The sequence below is a fragment of the Eurytemora carolleeae genome, unplaced genomic scaffold, assembly GCF_000591075.1.
Source record: "Eurytemora carolleeae unplaced genomic scaffold, Eaff_2.0 scaffold425, whole genome shotgun sequence".
NCBI lineage: Eukaryota > Metazoa > Arthropoda > Copepoda > Calanoida > Temoridae > Eurytemora > Eurytemora carolleeae.
In genome coordinates this window covers 48,164-70,872 of record NW_019396321.1, presented here as the reverse complement: position 1 = coordinate 70,872, position 22,709 = coordinate 48,164, and the positions used below count along the sequence as shown (strand labels likewise).

At 34.3% G+C, this 22,709-nt stretch overlaps 3 protein-coding genes across 4 annotated transcripts in view; 1 reads left to right on the top strand and 2 right to left on the bottom strand.

Moving 5' to 3' along the window:
- Positions 1 to 706: 706 nt before the first annotated feature.
- On the bottom strand, positions 707 to 13,594 carry LOC111700890 (brahma-associated protein of 60 kDa). 2 transcript variants are annotated; one of them, XR_002765069.1, is made up of 8 exons: positions 13,579 to 13,594; positions 5,169 to 5,414; positions 4,395 to 4,909; positions 3,821 to 4,201; positions 3,257 to 3,409; positions 1,799 to 1,938; positions 1,204 to 1,354; positions 707 to 970 (listed from the first exon to the last, which is right to left on the bottom strand). XR_002765069.1 is itself a non-coding variant. In XM_023471954.1 (7 exons), exons 2-7 carry the CDS (start codon positions 5,410 to 5,412, stop codon positions 1,285 to 1,287), a joined length of 1,503 nt encoding a protein of 500 aa, XP_023327722.1. In that variant the 5' UTR covers positions 5,413 to 5,414; positions 13,579 to 13,594; the 3' UTR covers positions 707 to 1,284. The 2 variants fall into 2 exon arrangements, 1 of the variants encoding a protein (XP_023327722.1); XM_023471954.1 differs by having other exon boundaries at positions 707 to 1,354.
- LOC111700889 (helicase-like transcription factor) lies at positions 5,416 to 11,680 on the bottom strand. Its single transcript, XM_023471953.1, has 7 exons — positions 11,557 to 11,680; positions 10,566 to 10,964; positions 9,957 to 10,132; positions 9,454 to 9,652; positions 8,364 to 8,771; positions 5,945 to 8,062; positions 5,416 to 5,785 (listed from the first exon to the last, which is right to left on the bottom strand). The coding sequence occupies exons 1-7, from the start codon at positions 11,653 to 11,655 to the stop codon at positions 5,564 to 5,566; spliced, it is 3,621 nt and encodes a 1,206-aa protein (XP_023327721.1). The 5' UTR covers positions 11,656 to 11,680; the 3' UTR covers positions 5,416 to 5,563.
- Positions 13,595 to 16,465: 2,871 nt separating the features above from the next.
- LOC111700907 (delta-1-pyrroline-5-carboxylate dehydrogenase, mitochondrial) overlaps positions 16,466 to 22,709 on the top strand; it is a gene marked incomplete in the record, with an annotated part of 9,277 nt that continues 3,033 nt past the window's right edge. Inside the window, 6 exon segments of the mRNA XM_023471979.1 lie at positions 16,466 to 16,607; positions 19,417 to 19,636; positions 20,437 to 20,658; positions 20,744 to 20,956; positions 21,021 to 21,208; positions 21,639 to 21,804. Of these exon segments, the coding sequence (XP_023327747.1) occupies positions 16,555 to 16,607; positions 19,417 to 19,636; positions 20,437 to 20,658; positions 20,744 to 20,956; positions 21,021 to 21,208; positions 21,639 to 21,804 (1,062 nt within the window).

Here is a 22,709-nt window from a genome sequence, read left to right as displayed (position 1 = left end):
GATTATTTGATCTAACAGAATTAATAGTTTGAAATATCTAAGGTCTACGACATTGGGCTGCCAAGATTTAGGGATAAGAATATTTAAGTTTGTAGCAAAAACTCAGTTCCTTTGCGAATTTAAATTAATTATTTTTGTTTAATTTCTCTAAATGTTGAGATTTGACCGACTGTAGGTAACTTAAATATACAATTTCAACGTTCTGCTTTATATAAAAGATGTCGAGGATAATAAATGTTCTGAGCAGTGCTTGGAATCCATTTAATTTTGATGCGGATCCGGATCCTGGATCCACACTGGAAAAAAATGGATCAGGATCCAGGTCATTTTTTAAGATTTACTGAATTTTTTAAACAAAAAAAATTTTCGAACTTAAAAAAAAAAAATTTCGCTTATTTTTATTCTAAAAATTGAGTAACCATTCAGAAATGAGGAAATTTTCATAATCTCTTTTTTTTAAATTCAGATTTGGTAAAAAGTTTTTTTTTTGCAATTTTTGATTGATAATTTACCCCTTGGATCAAGATCCGTGGATCCGCATATTTTTGCGGATCCGGATCCAGGAAGCCAAAATCTCGCGGATCCAACGGATCCGGATCCTAAGCACTGGTTTTGAGTCACTGAGTGGTTTTAAGAAAAGTCGCTCAGTGGAAAAAAAATAAAATTTAAAATGGCAGATTTACTGACAAATCAACAAACACCCAAATTATGTCGAAATACAATTTATTCCTTTTTCCAAATTGAATTAATGTTACAATTAAACAATAAAAAGATACCATAGGTTACAATTTGTAAGCATATTTAATATTACTTAAAAAAAAGTAGAAAATAAGTATACAATTAGTATACATTACTAGTATACGTTACAATACATTAAACTGTTGAGAGATATTTCTTCTTAATATTGAACTGCTGGTACGATAGTTTAGATTGAGGGAATGATCGTTAAATGATTTCAGAGTACAGGATACTAGATCAAATATACAGATACTAGAAATAGAACCAGGATACTAGATCCAGGATACAGGATACTAGAATCAGGATACAGGATACTAGAATCAGGATACAGGATACAGGAACAGAATATTAGAACTAGGATGAAGGATAATAGAATCAGAATGTAGGATACAGGAAAATAGGATACATCATTATAGGATAAAAAAGATACAGGCTAAAGGATAAAGAAAATAGGATACAGAATACCTGAGCTAGGATATTTGAAACTATAGTTTAATACAGATTTGATACAGCAATATTTGTCGTTTCTTGGACATTGAACACGATCTATGCGTTTCTTATTCCCAAGCTCGCATCCAGCTCAGCTCTCTTCTGCTGAATCTTTCCATAGAAATATCTGAAGATAAAGAATAAATGTATTTTCTGTTAAGCCTAAACTAGACCTCAATATCAATCTAGATTCATTTTAAATATAATTCATCTAAGTCTTATTCAATATTTACTTATGATACAATTTAACTAAGTTTAATTTAATCTTTCCTATCCTTAAATACAATTTGATACCTTATATTAATAATAAAGCTAATTAGTAACTTATCTTAGCTATCTTGTAATATCTGAAGTAGTATATACATTATATTAATAATAAAGCTAATTAGTAACTTATCTTAGCTATCTTGAAATATCTGAAGTAGTATATACATTATATTAATAATAAAGCTAATTAGTAACTTATCTTAGCTATCCTGTAATATCTGAAGTAGTATATACATTATATTAATAATAAAGCTAATTAGTAGCTTATCTAAGATCGCCTAGTAATCTCTAAAGTAGTATATACCTGCAAACTCCCTCTGTTGCCCAGGGTTGATAGTAGAAATCTACTCGTCGTTCTTCCTCAGGGTTTCCAGTAACATCGGTCATTGTCTTCAAATCCCTTGTCTGGGACTCCAGCCATTTATTGATAAATAACTGAGGATCCTGGAAACAAGATCAAGGTTTAGAACAAGATCAAGGTTTAGAACAAGATCAAGATTAAGAACAAGATCAAGATTTAGAACAAGATCAAGATTAAGAAAAAGATCAAGATTTAGAACAAGATCAAGGTTTAGAACAAAATCAAGATTTAGAACAAGATCAAGATTAAGAACAAGATCAGGGTTTAGAACAAGATCAAGACTTAGAACAAGATCAAGGTTTAGAACAAGATCAAGATTAAGAACAAGATCAAGATTTAGAACAAGATCAATATTAAGAACAAGATCCAGATTTAAAACAAGATCAAGATTTAGAACAAGATTAAGATTAAGAACAAGATCAAGATTTAGAACAAGATCAAGGTTTAGAACAAGATCAAGATTAAGAACAAGATCAAGATTTAGAACAAGATCAAGATTAAGAAAAAGATCAAGATTTAGAACAAGATCAAGGTTTAGAACAAAATGAAGATTTAGAACAAGATCAAGATTAAGAACAAGATCAGGGTTTAGAACAAGATCAAGGTTAAGAACAAGATCAAGGTTAAGAACAAAATCAAGATTAAGAACAAGATCAAGATTTAGAACAAGATCAAGGTTAAGAACAAGATCAAGGTTTAGAACAAGATCAAGGTTTAGAACAAGATCAAGATTTAGAACAAGATCAAGATTTAGAACAAGATCAAGATTTAGAACAAGATCAAGGTTTAGAACAAGTTCAAGATTTAGAACAGGATAAAGATTAAAAACAAGATCAAGATTTAGAACAAGAAAAAGATTACAAACAAGATCAAGATTAAAAACAAGATCAAGATTTGGAACAAGATCAAGATTTGTAACAAGATCAAGATTTGTAACAAGATCAAGATTTAGAACAAGTTCAAGATTTAGAACAAGATCAAGATTTAGAATAAGATAGAGATTTAGAACAAGATCAAGATTTAGAATAAGATAAGAGATTTAGAGCAAGATTAAGATTTAGAGCAAGATTAAGATTTAGAGCAAGATTAAGATTTAGAGCAAGATTAAGATTTAAAGCAAGAATAAAAATTAAATCCAGATTTAGATCAATTTGTAGATCTGGGTCAAGATCAAGAGCAATATCAACAAATAAAAATTAAGACCAAGAACAAGATTATGTCCAAGATTGAGGTCAAAATTTAAATGATGATCTAGATTAAGAATCAGACCAAGCTTAGGATAAAGATTCAAATCCAGATCCTTTTATTATTATTGTGAACGAAAAACCCTAAATTTTGAAAAGATGACATCTTGTGTTCTATCTGTTATTGTTAATTAATCTATGGTTGAATAGAACTAACCTTGGCAAAGCTGAGAAAGAACTCCCTGCTAGTTTTCAGACTATTGATGGTATCAACGGTCTCGTGTATCTTGTTGTCCAGGGACTGTATCTCCTGCTGGCTGGCAGTGGACAACAGGAAATTGTTCATCTGGGTCTTCAGGTTATCGTCAACCTACAGAATAAAATATTGATTTAGGAAACTTTTCGTTGTTTGGAGTCAATGAATAGCGATAAGTAGTTGAATACGTACATTGTACAACTAATCCATTACGAGAGAAGTATTGTCAAAATCAACTACCTAGCTCTGTTCTTAAATTAAATATTAATATTAAAGAATCGTTATCCAATATAAATAGTTAGAACCGCAACATTTTTGCTATCTGGATCTGGATCCATGATAGCAAAAAAACTTCTTGCTCTAAACATTTTTTGTTTGTTAAAAAATGAGTAAAACTTAAAGAAATGTTTATGACCTTGATCCGGATTCATTTTTTTCAAGAAGGAGCCAAAACCCGCTTCAAATTATTGATACAAAGCACTGCTTTTAACAAAATAAAAAACCATATAAAATAGATTTATCTACCTCAACATCAATATCGTAGCAGGCAGTTTTCTTGTTCTCCGCCTGTCGTAGATCCTCTACACTAATAATATGATTGATCACTATTGGATCTGGAGGGTGGAGGAGCGGGTTCAATCTCTGCGGTATCTCCGCAAACTTCATCCTCTCCGCCTGGAAGATCTGTTTAAGGAACGGATCGCAATTGACGAACTCTCTCTCATGCTGGTCCTGGAGCTTGTGGGTCTTGATGTATTGCCAGAGCGCTGATATGATGACGGGTCTGGTTTGTGTATGAACCCCGAGGAGACGAGCTAAACGAGTATCTAGTTTGAACTGGAGAGGCTGATAGTCTAGGAGTAGAAGGATTGTGCATCTTACATTCTTGTCACCAGGTCTCTTAACCTAGATATTCAAAGTTATTTAAATAAATAAATCTTAAATCCACCCCTGTTTTGTAGACCAAGAACCCCACACACATACATCAAAAAGTCTACATCTATCCACAGGTGATGTTAGGAATCTGCAAATTTAAAACATGTTATCTGATCGTAAACCGTAAATCAAGAAATTGTTGAACTAGGAAATATTATCCAACCTGAAATCCATCCGTCTCCTGAGTAGTAGGTGTCCTGTGCCACTCCACCAGATGATTATCAGGTCCGTACAGATCCTTATCCAACTCTATTACTAGAGACTTGAAGAATGAGGAGAACTTCCTCTTCGTCTTGGCAGGATCCACTCGTTTGTCATCATCAATGAGTCGTCCTTCCACCCTGAGTTCCCAGCTCGCAACACTCCCTTCCTCTCCCTCCCCCTCCCTTGCAGGAAAACTAGTATTTGAGATAAATATTCTCAACTTTCTCTTCTGCTTCATAGGACGCTTCAGTGCCTCCTGGATATCCAACCTTTTCCTCATTATTGTAGAATCAAGCTTTCTCTCAAACGCTAGAAGATCCATGTAAGCCTGAGACTCCGGGACTAACTCCCGAACCTTCTGCGGCAGAATCTTGTCAGCCAGCTTCTTCTTCTTCTTTGAGGATTTAGAGGAGGGAGGCATTGGTCCTCGTGTATCCGCTGGTCGTTTAGATCCAGGAGGAGGTCCCATCGACCCTAAAACAAGAATTTTTATTTAAAAAAATATTTTTTTTTGTGAGCGATTGTTTTCATGCAAATTTTCTCTGTTTAGACGGTTAAATTCGTAATTCTGTGAAAAGAAAAACAAAATATAAGAAAATTATTGGGGATTTTCCAAAATATGTGTAAAAATAAGTGTTATAAGAACAAACATAATAATGACGAGAAGGACTGAAAATCAAAGAAATCTAAAGTTAAATGATAATTCGGCATTAATTTAAGGATTAATATTTACCTTGTCTCTGAGGAAGAGAAACCATCTGAGGTCCAGGTCCTCCTGGAACCATAGGGCGAGGTCCAATAGGACCAGCACTGCTAGTCATAGGTGGACCATTGTACCCCGGGCGAGGAGGATATCCTGAAGGTGGAGGTCCATAGGGTCTAGGAGGGCCTGGATATCCTTGAGGGGGAGGACCAGGGGGTCCTGGATATCCCTGAGGGGGAGCACCAGGTGGAGGGTATCCTGGCCTGGCAGCCATTTCTCTGAAATTATCACAGAATGAGTAAATTTATATGTTACCATTGAATTTTGAAACGAAGCGAAAAAGTTTCGAAATATCAAAAAAATATCAAATTCTTTTCAACACTGGTTTGCATTCGAAATATTTTTGGCATTAGGCTCCTTAGTCCTTATGCTTCAGCAAGCGCCGGAGCGGGAGCAGGTGGTGCAGGTACAGCAGGGGGTCCGGGTAGACCTTGAGCAGGCTGGGGTCGAGGTCCAATATTAAATATATTCATGATGTCATTAATCCTCTGTCTCCTCCTCTCCTCATCCGGCATGTGGAATGCTCCGGAGATAAGCTCCTCCTTCTTCGCCTGGATTTCCATCATCTTCTCCTCAATAGAATCCTCCTACAAAAATATTTGTTTTAGGTTTCGTCATTATTATTTCTATTTAACTTTTACGCTTGGTGAAAAAACAACATAGAAACAAAATTTTGAATTTAAAAAAAATGATTAAAAAACGATTCTTGAAGAAAAAAAAGCCTTATTAAAAAGAATTATATTTGCCTTTGTGATGAACTTATAAATAGTGACAGGCTTCTCTTGTCCTATTCTGTGTATCCTATCAAAGCACTGCCACTCCGCTGCAGGGTTCCAGGCAGGATCCAACAGCAGCAGATGGTTAGCAGAGGTTAGATTCAAACCTACTCCACCAGCTTTCAAGGAGAGGAGGAGAACCTTCGGGGAATTGGCAGTTTTCTTCTGGAAGAGGCGGACAACCTCCGCCCTTTCCATATGCGACATAGTTCCGTCTAGGCGGACATAGGTAAACCCTTGCTCCGCAAGGATGGGTTGGAATATGGAGAGAAAAGTTGTGAACTGAGAAACAACTACAATTTTATCCGTTGGATCCGCTTCTCTGATTCTTATCATCTCCTTGATTGCAGCGTTTACCTTGGAACTGCTCACATTCACCTCAATATTCTCCAAAGCTTTCAGGGTCTCATCTGATCTCTCCTCCTGTTCATCATCATCAGTTCCAGCCTCAAGGAGTCCGTTCTTGCTCAAAGAACCTCGGCACAGAGGACAGATTGGAGGTTTGACAGTCTCTAGGACACGCGTAATACAAGGTTTACAGTAGACGTGAGCACAAGGAGTAATAACCGGAGATTTAAGATCATCCAGACAGATACTACAATCTTCCGTCACTCCGTCCTGGATCATTTTCCTCAGCTGTCCAGCCAGACGTTTTCTTAGATCTATTTCTGATTCTCCTTCTGCCATTCCTCCGTTCTCCTCTTTATCCATGAACATGGCGAGTTCTCTTTCCAGTAGTGTTCGATCTCTCAATACATGGGTCCAGTCAATAGTCTTGATCATCTCTCTGTGACAGCAGAGCTGACGCATGCGCATCATGAGAGCGAAAATAATTGCGTAGTTACGCAAAAGGGTACCACGTTGGTGATATCTTTCCACTATGTTTGTCGCCTCCTTGCTCAGGATGGAATAACAAAGTTTCTCATCTTCAGTAAACTTGACATCTCGGATAATAATGGTCTTAGTTGGAAGTGGAACGATAGGATCTCCGTTTGCTCTCTTGTCGTTCTTGGTCCGTCGGAGACATATTGCGTCCATGAGTACCTGGAGTCGTTCGAACCCAGACTCCTCTCTATCCTTGCAAGGACGCTCTATCTGATTTTTGAAGCCCTGGAGATCCCCTGCGTAGAGATCAAACTGTAACCAGTTGACCAGGGACCAGAGTTCTATCAGGTTGTTCTGAATTGGAGTTCCTGTCACAACCCAGCGACGTACGGTTCTCAGCTGGTTTGCTGCCTTAGCTGTCTTCGACCTATGATTCTTGATATAGTGACCTTCATCTAGGATGACCCGCAGCCACTTGGCCCGGAGCAGAGGACTAGTATCTGCATTTAGTTCATTGGCCAGGGTTCCGTAGGTTGAGAGTACTATGTCATAAGTGTTGAGATCTGCTCCAAGTTTAGCTTTGTTTGAACCATGATGAACTTTTACTTTGAGCTCAACGCTAGGAAGGATATGTGAATCAATCTCCTGACACCAATGACTGAGAAGACTAGTTGGACAGATGATGAGTGTAGGATGAGCTCTACCTTTCCTCTTAGCAGGTTCAGCCAGAGGAACTATTCTCTTCATAGTAGACGGTTTTAAGGTTGACTCAGGTCGACAGATAGATGAGGAGGGTTGAGTGCGAAATGAAGATGATGACGGGAATGGATCATCTGAGGAGAATTTTGATGGACCGGGTTGGGATGAACTGGGTTCTGGAGCAGGACGTATCTGACGAGGGATCGGAGCAGTCTCCAGGTCTATGTCGGACAAGTTCACATCGCTATCACTGTCAACGGTAATTTTTAACTTTTTGCTTGACCGCTTGGCCTCTGCGGCCTTCGCCTCGTCGTCGGACGAAATTACAAGATTGGACGTTTTCTTCCGGCAAATTGGGATATCATCATCACTAGAATCGAAAGCTCCGTCAAGGTTCAACCCTGGATTGGGAGAAGTTTGGGAAAGACTCCGAACCTTCTTATCCTTCTCAACCTGCGACATGTTCTCCCATTCTGAGTACATATCATCTAACTCTTCATCCCGCGGATCCCGTATCTTCTTCTCTTCAGGTTTGCACTTCAGACGAGATGAAAGAGAGGATTTCTAAAAATACCATTTTTTATAAAATAATTATCATCAAACAAGAAAATAAAGGTTCAACTTCAAATAACAATGAAAAAACGTACATTTTACTTTAATGAAAAAAAAATCTTCTAAATATTCACTTAATTTTTTTTGCAACAAAGTTCTGCTATCGGAAACAAATCTTCGGGAAAAATAAAATGATTTATTTAGGAAAAATTATAACAAGTATTAAAGAACCTTTCAAGTTAAGTAGAATTTTAAATTTCAAATATTAAAACAAAATCAACAATAAAACCCAAAATCAATTTATTAATTCTACCTCAATAAGATCAAATTCGTCTAGATCAGGATCATCTTCTTCCTCCTCTTCATCTGTACTATCAACATCATTGATAAATCCACGCTTTGACTTCTTCTCTTTCTGATCTCCAAAAGAGAATTTAGATTTTTCTCCCTTCTCCTCCTCCTCCTCCTCGTCGCTGCTCTTGAAGTTGGAGAAGAATCCTATGGCGGATCTTTTCTTTACTTTATCCTCAATCTTCTTCCCAACATTGGACTGAGTTGGTTCTTTGAGAATCCTTTTCTTCTTCCCCTTCCCTCCTCCTCCTCTCATCATCTCTATCTTTGGTCTGGTGTATCCTAGGTTAGGTTTGGACAGAGGACGGTTGTCGTAGTAGTTTGTCATGATCAGAGATATCATTGTCAACGTCTTCCCTAAACCCATTTCCTACAAAACAAACAAGACATAACTCTCTGATAAAAATGACTCTATTTGATCACAATGACTTTCAGACCAACGGGGAAATAAGTGACTACTTTGTGGAAAAGAATAAAAAAGTAAATTAGCAAGTAAGTTGCAGTTTCATTTTTCATTTTCTCCCAAAAAACTTCAGAAATCAGTCTTGAAAAATATATTCCAATACAGTTACTTAAGTAAATAAGTCGACAAAGAAAAAAAACTGACTGTATATAGTTCAGATATAAGGTTCTAATATTTAATTTTGGTCAAAAATTGTAATTACGTAAATCTTTAAGTAAAAGAACCTAGAATGCTAATAGGATTAAATAATCTAATGTAAATAAAACTACCATATGCAAAAGCTAGATTAAATTAAAATTGAAGTTACAGAAAAAAGCTAAAATCGTTTTTGTCCACAATTTTATTGATATCTTCTTGTGAATAGAGAGAGACAAACACTGAGCAACATAAATACGAACATATTTAGGTGATATTTGGAGCCTACATACTTTTTCCAAAATGAAATGTAAACTGTTTTCAACGAATTTTTGTCTAGATTCCGTTTAAAAATGTTTTTGATTAACAGATTCTATTCAAAAAGTTTGATGAAGATCAGTAATCATGAATTAAAATGGTTGTTATATATTCAATTTAATCAGTTAATACTTACATCCCCGAGTATCCCTCCCATCATCCCTTTGTTCTCTTTGTTCTCCTGCTTCACCATCCAGGCCAGGGCGGACTTCTGGTGAGAATGCAATTTTGTTTTGATAGCTTTGCATGGTTCCATCTCCTCCTGGTTTAGTTTACTCTCTAGTCCATTTACGAATACTCCGCGCATCCTACGGGTTGCTTCCTCGGAGCTCAACCTAGGCAACAGAAAGGTTAGTTAGATTAAGAGCATTAGGTTACAATTCTAAATAAAGATCTCCCCCCCCCCCTGTTTCTCGTCTTTTTGTAGCGCGTAACATATAAGATTTTGAAGGAGTGTCAACTTTTTTCTTAAGAATAAAGATTGGTTCTGAAAAAAAATATGCATAAAATATTAAGTCTTCATTTTCTTAGACTTAGGAGCAGTGGAGAGGGGCTAAGGAAAAACGCAAAACGTAAGTAAAGTTTCCAACATGTCATTTTCTTCATTTTTATTTTGAAAATCGTAAAATTTCTACTTACAACTGTCCATGTGGAGCAATGTGTCCAGGGAGGCCATGGGATGGATTTCTCATTCCAAGAATAGCTCCAATACTTTGAGATAACTCCTCCTCCCTCTCATCGTAATCTTCGTAATCCTCTGAATCCTCTGGATATCTTGAGGCACCATGACCTTGGTTCCTCGGCATTCTGGGGACCTTAACATTTAAAAGTTTTTAACAATATTCAGATAATAATGATAACAGAAGTTCTAATGATCAACGTTAAAACATTATTGTATCATCACAGCTTTATATTTGGGCACTACCATATTCATCAGTTATGGAGAAAACACACATTAGAAGTACAAAAAAATGTTTTTTTAAGCCAGCGATTGAATTATCATTAAATTACCACAGCTAAACAAAAATTTTAAAATAAAATAATTGAATAATTTTATATTAGTTTAAAACAAGAACTTATAGTTAGAAATCAGAAAGTAATATAAAAAGAATTGTTTACAAAGATTATACCATTGTCAAATATCACAGTAAAGAAAAAGGATCACAATACTTGTCTACAATTTGTAAAACTTGGCTGCTACATCGTTTTAACATTGAATGTGTGCAGTTGTGGCAAAACTTAACAAACCTGAGATGGTTTAGGTCTAACCGGTAAATTAGATGTATCCGGTTCATTCATTTTACTCCAGGTCTTACAGGTACCTGGAGTAGAACCCTCCGAGTTCAAACTTGACTTGGACAGCTTCTCCTTCAGTGACATGTTCGGCTCGTCGCACATTCTATCAAACTCGTCGTCGGACAATACGATAGTTTCCCCCAAACTCAACGCGATAGCTTTCTTCATTTGCTTTTCTTCATCACTATCTGGGATATAAACAAAATCATTTTTGCTCATTTCTAGAACTCTCTTCATATCCTCATCCTCCGACTCTACCGAGGTGTTGAGGCTGAGCTCTAAAGCTGTTTTGTAGTTTTCATCATCCGAGGATCCAGCTGAAGACGCTACATCAAGGTGTGCGGATTTCCTCTTTAACATAATTTGATTCAAGTCACTTTTGGAAAAGAACTATACTGACACTTTAATATCATTTGTAAGTGATAACGTAACGTTTCAGTAGAGGACGAAATGACCTAACCATGCTTATGTTCCAAACTTAGCTTGACACTGAGTGTCAGGTTTAAGCAGAAATTCCATGATTGACGTTTTAGAAACTTTTTTGGTATACAGGTAAATTGTTGGGTCCGTCCTAGGATACGATTTTTGGACCCAAAAAAATAATGTGATATGTTACAAAGTTTGGACAAACTCTGGGCCGACCGTCGGAAGAGATTCGATCGTAATCATAATAACTTAAGAGAATGGAGCACACACATGTTTCAAATGTAATTTCTCGATTTTAGCACTGACCCTTACTACAAATTAATACAGATCTTCGCAATTATTAAATAAAACCTGCACTGATAATATAAAAGGCTTACAGGAGGGGGAGGATGGGAGGGAGGTGGCAACGAAGTCAATAATTTCTGAGATAAAGATNCCCCCCCCCCCCCCCTACCTTTCGATGTTTAAGCCAAGAAGATGAATGTAATTTTACTTTGATAAAAGAATAAATTTGTTCCTTAGAATTTCGTTTTTTCTTTTTATTATTTGCTGTAGTGGTTGAGGGTTCAGTATCTGATTCCTCTTCAGGATTTACACGCTTACCCCCTCCCCACATTTTAATTCTGAAAGTATTGCATTATGCATTATAAGTAAAATACAAGAAATAAAAACAAATTTTCGCGTCAATTTTGGTGTTAATATAAAAAAAATTTTACCACAAATACAAGCTGATGGACCAAGCAACAAAATGATTAGATACGTCTTTAAAAACAGATTTAATCTTGTTTTACGTTACAACGCAAGTTTTGCTCAGATTTGGTTCAGTTTTGTACACTAACTGAACCCGGCGGATCGTGAGTCTCGTTCCATTCCAAGCATCAGAAAGAGCAATTTGGAAAAATGTCGTCTTTGAATAGAATTTTATGAGAAGAGGTGGATTCTCATTTGAACTACTGCCGTTTGAACTATGGTACATTTGAACTATTGTTCGTTTGAACTATTGTTCATTTTAACTACTGACATGACGTCATATCCTGTAGTTTAAAGCAACACATTTCTTGCTCATTTGAACTATTATTCTACCCCAATTTTCAGTTATAAAATTTTTTTTTATAATTCCTATTATAGCATGTCGCTTGGACACGTTAGTAGGTCAGATGGGCCTTTTTTGTAGGCCGGATGGGCATTTTTCGTATAGGTCCGATGGGCATTTTTCGTATAGGTCGGATGGGCACTTTTCGTAGGTCGGATGGGCACTTTTCGTAGGTCGGATGGGCAATTTTCGTAGGTCGGATGGGCATTTTTCGTGGGTCGGATGGGCAATTTTCGTAGGTCGGATGGACGTTTTTCGTAGGTCGTTGGTCGGCCCAAAAATGTTGCCGCAGCGCTCGGCCCCCTAGCCTGTCCTAGCCGCAGCGCTCGGCCCAGAAATGTGCTTAACCTAACCTAACCCTAAATATACACTAATTTTATCAAAAATTGCGAATTAAAGGTTTTTAATGGCCGCAGCGCTTGGCCCCCTAGCAGCTGTCCTATAGCCGCAGCGCTCGGCCCAGAAATGAGCTTAACCTAACCTAACCTTAAATATACACTAATTTTATTAAAAATTGTTAAAAATTGTTAAAATTAAAGGTCTTCCCTGATCCAACCTATAACGAAATATGCCCATGCATACCGACAGCTATACTATATCTGTAAGAGTTTCTTCTGCTATATTCACATTTTGTTTGTTTATGTTTTGACTGCATACGGTTGTACTTAATAGTAAAACAAGAAAATTGCAGTACAGAGTAAACTTGTCCGTCTTCACTGTTCATCTTGCGGAGACATTATAGGCATATCTTTACAGTCTTTTACCCTTTTCATAATATAAACTATAGCAGACATAATAATATTATGGTTCCAATTTGCTGATTTAATGACTGCATTTAATGATTGAAGTTAAGATACTAAAAGGTCGGGCTGCCTGTTTACTAAAAATCATCTCATCCTACCCAAAGTAATATTTATCTCCATTTAAAAGATATTTTCAAAAAAACCTTTACAGTGTTTAGATTTTTGTATTTGCCTACGTTAGTTATGATTCAGCTTGAGCAAACCATATCTTTGCTCCTCCTTCCCAGAACTGAGGCAATTCCAAGGATACTGCATTTGTGTCAGCCATTTTCCCCTTGCTTTGGGGTCACCACTGAGAAGATTATATATTTATACTATAAGATATTAAGAATAATGATTAAGTTCTCAAAGGATAGCTCTCCTATTAAGATTGGATTCCAGCTGATTCCTGGATTCCTTTGAGCTCTCTCCCGTATTACATCTCATTTATCAGGGGATTTGATTCAGTTCAGTTCTTATTAAGTCTGAGAGACTTAATAAGTTCTGAAATTCATGCAGTTCCCTGCACTAGCTTATCATTATAGCCAAAAGCCAAAAAAGATTTATTTTTACCATTAATACAATATTTCTCAAATCAAATTAAATTGAACAAATTAAATTGCAGATTTTTTCAGTTGCATACTGCCCTTGGAAGTGTACTGACCTCTCTCTTAGAAGTCCCGACTTTCCAGTTTGGAGGAGCGTTGCGTTTAGTTGGCCATGTTGTATCCCTCAGGGAAGTAGCAAGTGTAATATAGGAGGGAAAAAACAAGAACTCAATGCACAATGATCTCGGTTTTTTACTTGACCAACTTCATAAGGGGTGCAGTTATGGGTTTCCTTAAAATTCCCCTTTAGTTGGAAAGACTATAACATGAAGGAAAACAGAGAACAATCCTTTAACCTACAAACCTCCTTATTTCTCTCCTTAAAACATAGAAAAATAATTAAGAAAAAAGAAGAAAATTGAACAGGATAGTTAGAAGGAAGGGATGTTAAGCTTTACAGTATCATTTTTTTGCCAATAGCAAATGAAGACAAACAAGAGATAACAATCTAGTTTACATTTTCCTCCACTTGTCCTGACAGGGAATTTAACGTATCCTTAGCGTTATAAAATTTCAAATTAATACAATTCCCAATTTTTGGTTTGCTTTCAAATGAGAGAAGAAAGACTTTCTCTCTAGTTTATTTTTACTCTTTATGTGTTAAGACTATTTATTATCCACGTCAAACTAAAGTAAATTACACTTAAGATTGAACTCTTTTATGTTTTTAATCAGAACTTCTCCTGAGTTCTATTAAAGAGCTTTTGAGAAGACCAGACATATGTTTCAAATTTTTAATATGTAAACAGATGAATTTGCTTTTATCATATAATACCTAAAATCAAAAGTAGAGGAGGAGCTATAAGGTCTCAAAGTCGCACCAGCAATTTCAAATAAATTTTCCCTTCACCTTCTGTTTAGTTTGCAGTGTATCAGAAGAAACAGTGTTTAAACTTTAAAAAATAATGTACTTGTAAACGAGTGTATGAAAATAAATAAATTTAAGCATGGTAGATACTTAAATATATCATTTCTCTTGATGCATTTCTGCTTTTTATTTTAAAAAAAGTTATATCTTTATTAATCTTAGACCACAATCCATACGTTTCTTTTTTCAATATTTGGAGAGTTTGTTACCATAAACACCAACAATTTAACTATTTAAGTTAAAAATATTTCTTTTTTTGAAAGATGAAAATTCAATATATAGTCTATATATTAGAAATTTTTGGAAATATTTTCAACCCCAACATTTTAAAAAGTTATTTTTTTTATTATTTTCGACTTCAACGTGCTTTTTGTTTTGTTTTTTGATTTAGCACTTATAGAGTAGTAAAATACATGTCCCTATATGTTACATTTTTCAAGGCCAGCTCTTTAAAACAAAAATATTAAACCTCCTTTAATGGTTAGTGTGTTAGGGAGGTTTTAAATAAAGTTCTAAAAATAAGTTGGTAAATGTTTAAAAATACTTATTTTTACTTTTGGCATCATTTAATATATGATACATGATAAAAAAGAAATTTTTCAAATAACTAAATTTTAGACCTGTAGCTTAATTATTAAAACAAAGTTGTCGGCTTATGAAGTTGAAAAAGTGAAGCAGAAGAAGTTTGAGCGGTCTATACAATGTAAGCTCAGTTTATGGAGAAAAAACATTGGGGGTGGGGGAGCGGAAAACACCCCTCTCCCCCCATCCCACCCCCTCAATTGTGATAGGGTAAATCTACTAAAAAATAATATTTTTTATATGAATTGTTTTATTTCAATTACACCATGAAGGTAATATATTATTTGCAAATGTTTAATCCAAACGATTTATATTTTCTATCGAGTCAGGAAATATATTTTACTAAGAAATTCAAAACTTTTTAGACATGAAATTTTCCACGATTGTTTACACTTTATCTTTATCAATGCGCAAATATTTTATATAATATATACTAAGCGTTCCATGAGATCTTCGTTTTATTTTATCGTTATTACTTTTTGTTATATAAAAATTAATATATTTCGCGGATTTTCTTGGTTTTGTTGCTGATTTTTTTTTAAATCTTAAAAATCTAAAGGAATTGAGTCTTTGCAACAAACTCTGATTTTCTAGTCCTTGTATTGTCCCAACCAAACGTCGTAGACTTTAGATATTTCAAATTATGAAATATGTTATCTTTCCTTTTTAAGTTTGAAATATTAAATGATACAACATTCGGTCGCTAATATATTGGAATTCGAAAATTTAAGTTTGTGGCAAAAACTCAATTCCTTTGTTAAGTAAAATTGTATAAAAGTATATTTAACATCTATTAAACTATCAACAGGACATATCTTATATCCCCCCCCTCTCTTGCTATTTTCTAGTCCTTAACCTTCCCCTCCCCCTCTTCCTTCCCCTTCATTCAATTAAAATCATGTTTCCGGTCTCTAAATGGTTTATAAGATCCGCGTCACTTAAACTTTTAAATTTTAACAAAGTTAAGGATATAAATGAGTCGACATAAAGTTATTAAAATTTAATTTTTTTGATTTATTTTTCATTACAAAAAAATGTACATCGATTATTATATCATTCATTTATTAATTTATCCATCCAATTCATTAAATGTCTTATAATTGAGATATTTAGATATGGATTTTGGATAAGATGAAAATGCTATTTTGATAAATAAAATATGTATAATAGAGGTAGAACATTTCAATCCATTCATCCCATGTGATCTTCCTATGATCTACTTGTAGCGCATGCGGAATTGTTCTCTGGAAAATTCCTACTCCATTACTTCCCCTCCTCTGGACTTCCCTTTTCCGGATAAACCTCACAGCTGGTCGGAGAAAGCCCCCCCCCCCCTCCCCTCTCTCTACATAGATCCGGGTTAAATATACACGCTTCTCAATATTATCAGAATTCTCAAATTGAAAATCCGCGAAATTTTTGCTGACAAAAACCGTACAGAGAGAACTGTGTTTTTATTGGTAAGGTAACATTATCCCTGGCAGTATCGGAGGGGGCGCACAGACACACAGATTTACAGAGAGCGAGACGGACAGACATTTGATAATTTTGAATTTTGATCAGCAGTTTGGTCGGATCTACCATGTTGCCCGCAACCAAAACAATATCATCTGAAATGAGAAGAAATATTACCAAGTAAACATTATTTTTTAACATTTATTGTTTTTTAAATCAAATCTAAATTACTCAATGTGAAGAATTAATTTCTAGCTTTCCTATCTCTTCCTATGTTACTAAGTGAAATCACAGGATCAACCTTTAAGTATCTATATCTTGATATTTGTTTTATAAATAGTATTTAAAGTCAAATATTAATTTGGATAAGCAATGTAAATATTTTTGTCTGAATTGAGTGATAAAAACAAAAATAATATCTGATTAAATGTTACAAAAATAATATTAATAATTTAATCTTAATACATGAGAGGAACAATATACATAAAACAATAAACATACATAATGTACGTAATTTAAAAAGCATTAACTAATTAGTTTTTTATCTTACAGCCCCCCCCCCCCAACACACAAACACATGTTTTAGATATAATACGCATTTTTACAAAACCTTTTTAATTATCAGGTTTTTTATTAATTCAGCCCCTACCTATTACCCAACCGTTGATTACTTCTGTGATTGTTATACTACAAATCAGTGAAGATGTGAACAGCAAATATTATTTTATACAAAAAATTAGTTTTTTAGACGGAAACCCAGGGTTTTGAACTAAAGGTTCTCCTTTTTTCACTTTCAATAATTTGGTTTACTTTTCGAGGTTTCACAAGGATTTTTTTTTACTTTTTTACTCAAGGGATAAGAGAAATTAGACATTTTTTTAAATCTAAAATTTATTAATCGTTTTTTTTGTAATATTTCTCTGATATCGATGATCATAGAGAGGAGGGGGAAGGGGGTGGAAAGAGGGTTACAATAGTTTTCTGTTATATAACTTAATATGGATGTATTAGTTTGATACTTAACTTTTACCATATCAATATAAATTGTTGTTTTTATATTTTTGTAGAATTATGTTTAAAGATGACTTTCCATGGTGGCCAAAAAAAGGCTTTCATTTCATAACTTTTATTTTAAAGTTAAAAAAAAATGATATCAAAAACATATTTATTGATGAAGCTTTTAATCCTTTGATTAGTAGATATATATATATATATATATATAAAGCCACACGGTAGCAGTATATTCAGCTATAGCTGGCCAAACGGCTTAACCGAATGGGCTGACCCGGGGGTAACATAGGCTAAAACAATTTTAGAAAAATTCCACGGGCACTTTTGCTTTAGTTACTATTATTACTATTTTTATTATAAGAACTAACGTTATTGTTTTCATCATTTGGTGATTATTTTTGGCGGGAGCTCTGCCTTTATTTCTACAAAATTATTGTTGATCAATGATCATTGATCATGGCTATTATTATTATTATTATTATGATTGACATTAGTTTTATCATGAGAAGTTCTCGCTTTTTGTACACTTTAGTTACTATGCATTAAAGAAATAACAAACAAAAATCTAAAATATAATTATAAAAATCATAAAATTATCTTAATATAATACTATTTTAATTAATATTTGTGTATAAAATTGATGACAACTGTTTGGTTTATTTAAAACTTGAAAAACAGGGTTTGATGTTTTCTAAACCGTGGGAGGTTTGAAAAGTCTAGGATTAGTGCAGAGAGAGAGGGAAACCCCTCTCCCCGACTCCGTGAGCCTCCGCTATGCAGACATGAGCCTCCGCTATGCAGTAAGAACCTCCGCTATTTAGTAAACGAGCCTTTGCTGTAAAGAATATGTTCCTTAAAGCTCTTGGTTTTTACAAAAAAAAATTCTAAAAAAGGTATTGCTTTATGCTTAAATCAAAGCTTAAAACAAAATAAACTAATGAATTTCCAAATAGCCTCGTTAATGAGTAAGAAATGTTTTATTGTAAAACATATATCTTATAAACCACTTTATAAGTCAATATAAGTTAAAACTCATTACAATCAATAAACAACATTAATGTTTATTAAAATTCTTGTGCCACTATGTTGAAAAAAATGAAAAATAGTGTAGGCTCTTACTGCATGGCGGAGGCTCGGTCTGCCTAACAAATCTGGGAGGCTCATGTCTACATGGCGGAGGCTCACGGCGTCCGGGGTTTTCCTCCCTCGTGTAGGTGTATTAAATCTTATCATTAATTCTCAAATTAAACCAGTTTTTCAACTTTAAGAGAACGTCTTGAGTCATCAAATAAAACCAAATCCACGTCACGGTATAAGTTAAGCAGAAAAGAAAAACGTTAAAATAAAAAAAATCCATTGAGAGCTTTTTAAGAAATTCAATTAAAATTTTTTTTTTGAAATCCTTTAAAAATGGAAGACGACATATTCGAAACTTTTTTGTTTGTTTTTCATCCGATCTGATTGAAAATCGTTGAATAGCATACATATATGTAGCTTACATAAAAATGTTAAGACAATTTGATTGACGATTTAAGATCTGAGAATTTTTATATTAATAATTCCATTCAAACATATATTTCTTATAAAAGTAAGTTACAATTGAACTTTTGTCTTAATCTTACTTCTAAGTCTTCGATCTGAGCTCTTAACTTATAAATCAGAGCTGGGAATTTTTAAATGTCCAAGGACCGGATTAAATGAATTGACAGATAGTTGAACCGGCGGTAGGTAGTTCAGTGACCTCTCTCCTTGTTAATAAATTTCGTCCCAAAATGTGTTATTTACACTGTTATTATTACAGAATATTAAATGTAATATCAGTATTACATATTACGAAATGGCCTTTATTTGAAAAAAAACTAATTGTGTTTTCTTTCTCAACAGTCAACACTTATTTTTTCCTTTTCCTTAAATTTCTAAATAATATTTGATAAAATAATTTGATTCTTGTGAAATAATTCTGAATTTAATTTTACAGGGTTGGTCAGAGAGCAATCTCCTCTGTTGTTCCTAAATCTGATATAGAACTCAAGGATTTCACAATCAAGAATGAACCTATCCTCACCTACCTGCCGGGGAGCAAGGAGAGGGCGGAGATCCAGGCTGCCCTGGACTCTCTCAAGGACGTGTGCGAGGATATTCCAATCGTGATCGGAGGCAAGGAGTACAGGACGGATCATGTTCAATTCCAAGTCATGGTAAGTTGGAAAGGAATTGAATCTTTGTCACAAACTAAAATTTTTGCAAGCCTGACGATTACACCTTTGATTTTTTCAATTTAGATTATCATCTAACAGGAATTATTGCTAAAAATATCTTAGGTCTAAAAGATTATATGTAGCAAAGATATTGGGATTTCGTTTAATCTTATATTAGGATTGTTCCTGCTCTGCTAGAGTTTTTTAGTTCCAATAAACATAATTCCTAAATCTAATAAAGATAAAGATTATTACTTTAAAGTAGATTAGGTGGAAGTAAATTCATTGGAATGAAGAGTTTTATACAGGTCTTATAAAAAGTTTACAAAAAGTAATTATATACCCCTAATGGTCAGAAACCCCTTTAGAACCGTTTCCCTTAGATAAGTTTACATAGCATCAGGGTAAAAATTCACAGTAATAACTAGAAAACTCTGAAATATCAAGACGACTTTTATACTAAAGTTACAACTTAAGATAGTCGAAATGGGCATGAGACACAGAAATTGTGCAGTGTAAGCAGACCCATTTTACTTAATTTGTGACTTAATAAGTATCTAGTCAAACTAATTGCTTTGTAACAACATCAAATACACTTAAGAATTGATATAATATCGTCTCCATATTCCATTGTTTTCTGGTTCTCACTGTACCAGAAATGAAAAACACGTTGAAAGCCGAAGATAGTTTTCTTTAGAAATTCTTAATCTTAACGCATTCTGTGAAGTTCAGGCTAATGAATGTCCAAGTTGTAAAGAGGTTTCAAGATGTATTTCAATTTAATTGGATATTTTTTTCAGCCCCATGATCATCAGAAGAAGGTTGCCAAGTTCTACTGGGCGACCCCTGAGCTGATCAAGAAGGCCATCGACACATCCCTGAAGGCTAAGGTGGAGTGGGAGAGGATTCCAATTGATGAGAAGATCTCAATGTTCCTAAAGATTTCGGAGGATATGGCGGGAAAATACCGAGCTCAACTCAACGCGGCAACCATGCTTGGTCAGGCTAAAACTGTTATCCAGGTATAAAGTTTATTCAGTTCACAAGAAATAAAACAAAAATGATAATTCAGACATTTTGATTTCATTGTTTTTATTTCCTATCAAGGCTGAAATTGATTCTGCATGTGAGTTGGTCGACTTCTACAGGTTCAACACTTACTTCGCCAAGGAGCTGCACAGTTACCAACCCATCAGTGAGGATCCTAACACCACCCTCAACCTAATGAGATACAGACCTCTCGAAGGGTTCATTGCAGCTGTTACGCCCTTCAACTTTACAGCTATTGCCGGAAACCTGGCTTACACACCCTCAGTCATGGTAAATTAGATAAATACAATATTTTAGTTTTGTGAACAATCCCTTGATTTTCGATATATTGTAGGGAAACGTAACTCTGTGGAAGCCTAGTGACACCGCTATTGTGTCCAACTACCTGATCTTCAAGATCTTCAAGGAGGCTGGGTTCCCGGACGGAGTTGTCAACTTCCTTCCCTCCGACGGACCAGTATTCGGCAACACTGTAACCTCACATCCGGAGCTAGCAGCAATAAATTTCACTGGATCCGTCCCGTAAGTTTTACTAACTTTTTGGTTACATTACACAATTTTTGAAGTACAGGGTGTCCCACAAAACATGACAGTTTAGATACGACTGAAAGGTCGTCTTTGATATTTTAGATAATTTGTGGTATTTATTTGTCAACATAATTATATGATGTTTGAAACATTAAACATAGATACCCATTAGTTCTGGCATTTCCAAAATGTGATCTGTTTCTTTTTGGGCTTTTAAAATTTCCGGAGATATAAAAAATTTATATTTGGAGGAGGTTTATAAAATTATGATAAGCTCATAAGAAGTGCAATCTTTTTTATATGCAATTTGTCATTAGATAGCTATCAAAGATCAACTGTCATGTCTAATGGGACACCTTATTTGTAGTAAACACAATTGTTTAAATCTATAAAAGCATTTGTGTAAAACCTGCACTGTTTCTAGAACCTTCCAATGGTTATGGAAAGCTGTTGGTCAGAATATTGAGAAGTATACAGGGTTCCCTAAGCTGGTTGGAGAATGCGGTGGCAAGAATTATCATTTTGTTCATCCAACAGCTGAAGTTAAAACTGTTGTTGCTTCAACTGTTAGATCTGCTTTTGAATATCAGGTAACATGGAAATAGGATTAGCATATGCAATTCTTGGGTTGCTTCAAGTCACTTTCTAAAAATGAATTTATTGACCTTGTCTCTAAATATCTTTAAATATATGATTTAATATAATGAAGCAGATGATTTCAAAACTCCCTACATAAAAAAATTTTGACCTTTTCAATATTACTAATTTAAATTATTTATTTTTTTATTAAATTATGCAAAAGGCTAAAATAAATTAATCTTGGTAAAGTCCTTGACAATGATAATTTTATTTCCTGATAAAAATAAACTAGATTCAAAACTTTCTGCACTGTACAAATGTTTATGCAACTATAAAGTAATTTTTTCTACTGAGAGAATCGTAAATTATAAAATTTCTACAAATGTGAAACCAGAGAAAAGACAGGGTTTTTATTTTTTATTAAAAGAAATATCGTTTTAAAACAGGGATATTCAGATAAAATGGAAAGGAATTTAAAATTTGATATTTTTCCTGGTGTGTAAATAATTATTAAGAATATTAGCCTATTAATTTTATTGCAGTTCAAGAATTGGTTCAGCTATCGTTTGAACAATGTGCTAACGATTTTATTAATCTTTTTTGCATATCTGATACAAAAAAAATTAAAATTAAATTAATTATTTAATTGAAACAAAGTTCATTCCTAAACTAATCTGAAAGGAACAGAGTCTTTGCCGCAAATTCTGATTTTCGAATTCCTATATCTTTGCAACCCTATGTCGTAAACCTTAGATGTGTCCAACTGTGAATTCTGTTTGAGCAAATCTTAATTTGAAATATCAAAGTTATTTACACCATTACGTTGCAAAGAATGTATAAATACCTGAATATTAAACCTTGAATATATATCTAGGTACAGAAGTATTCTGCCTGCTCTAGAATGTATATATATCTG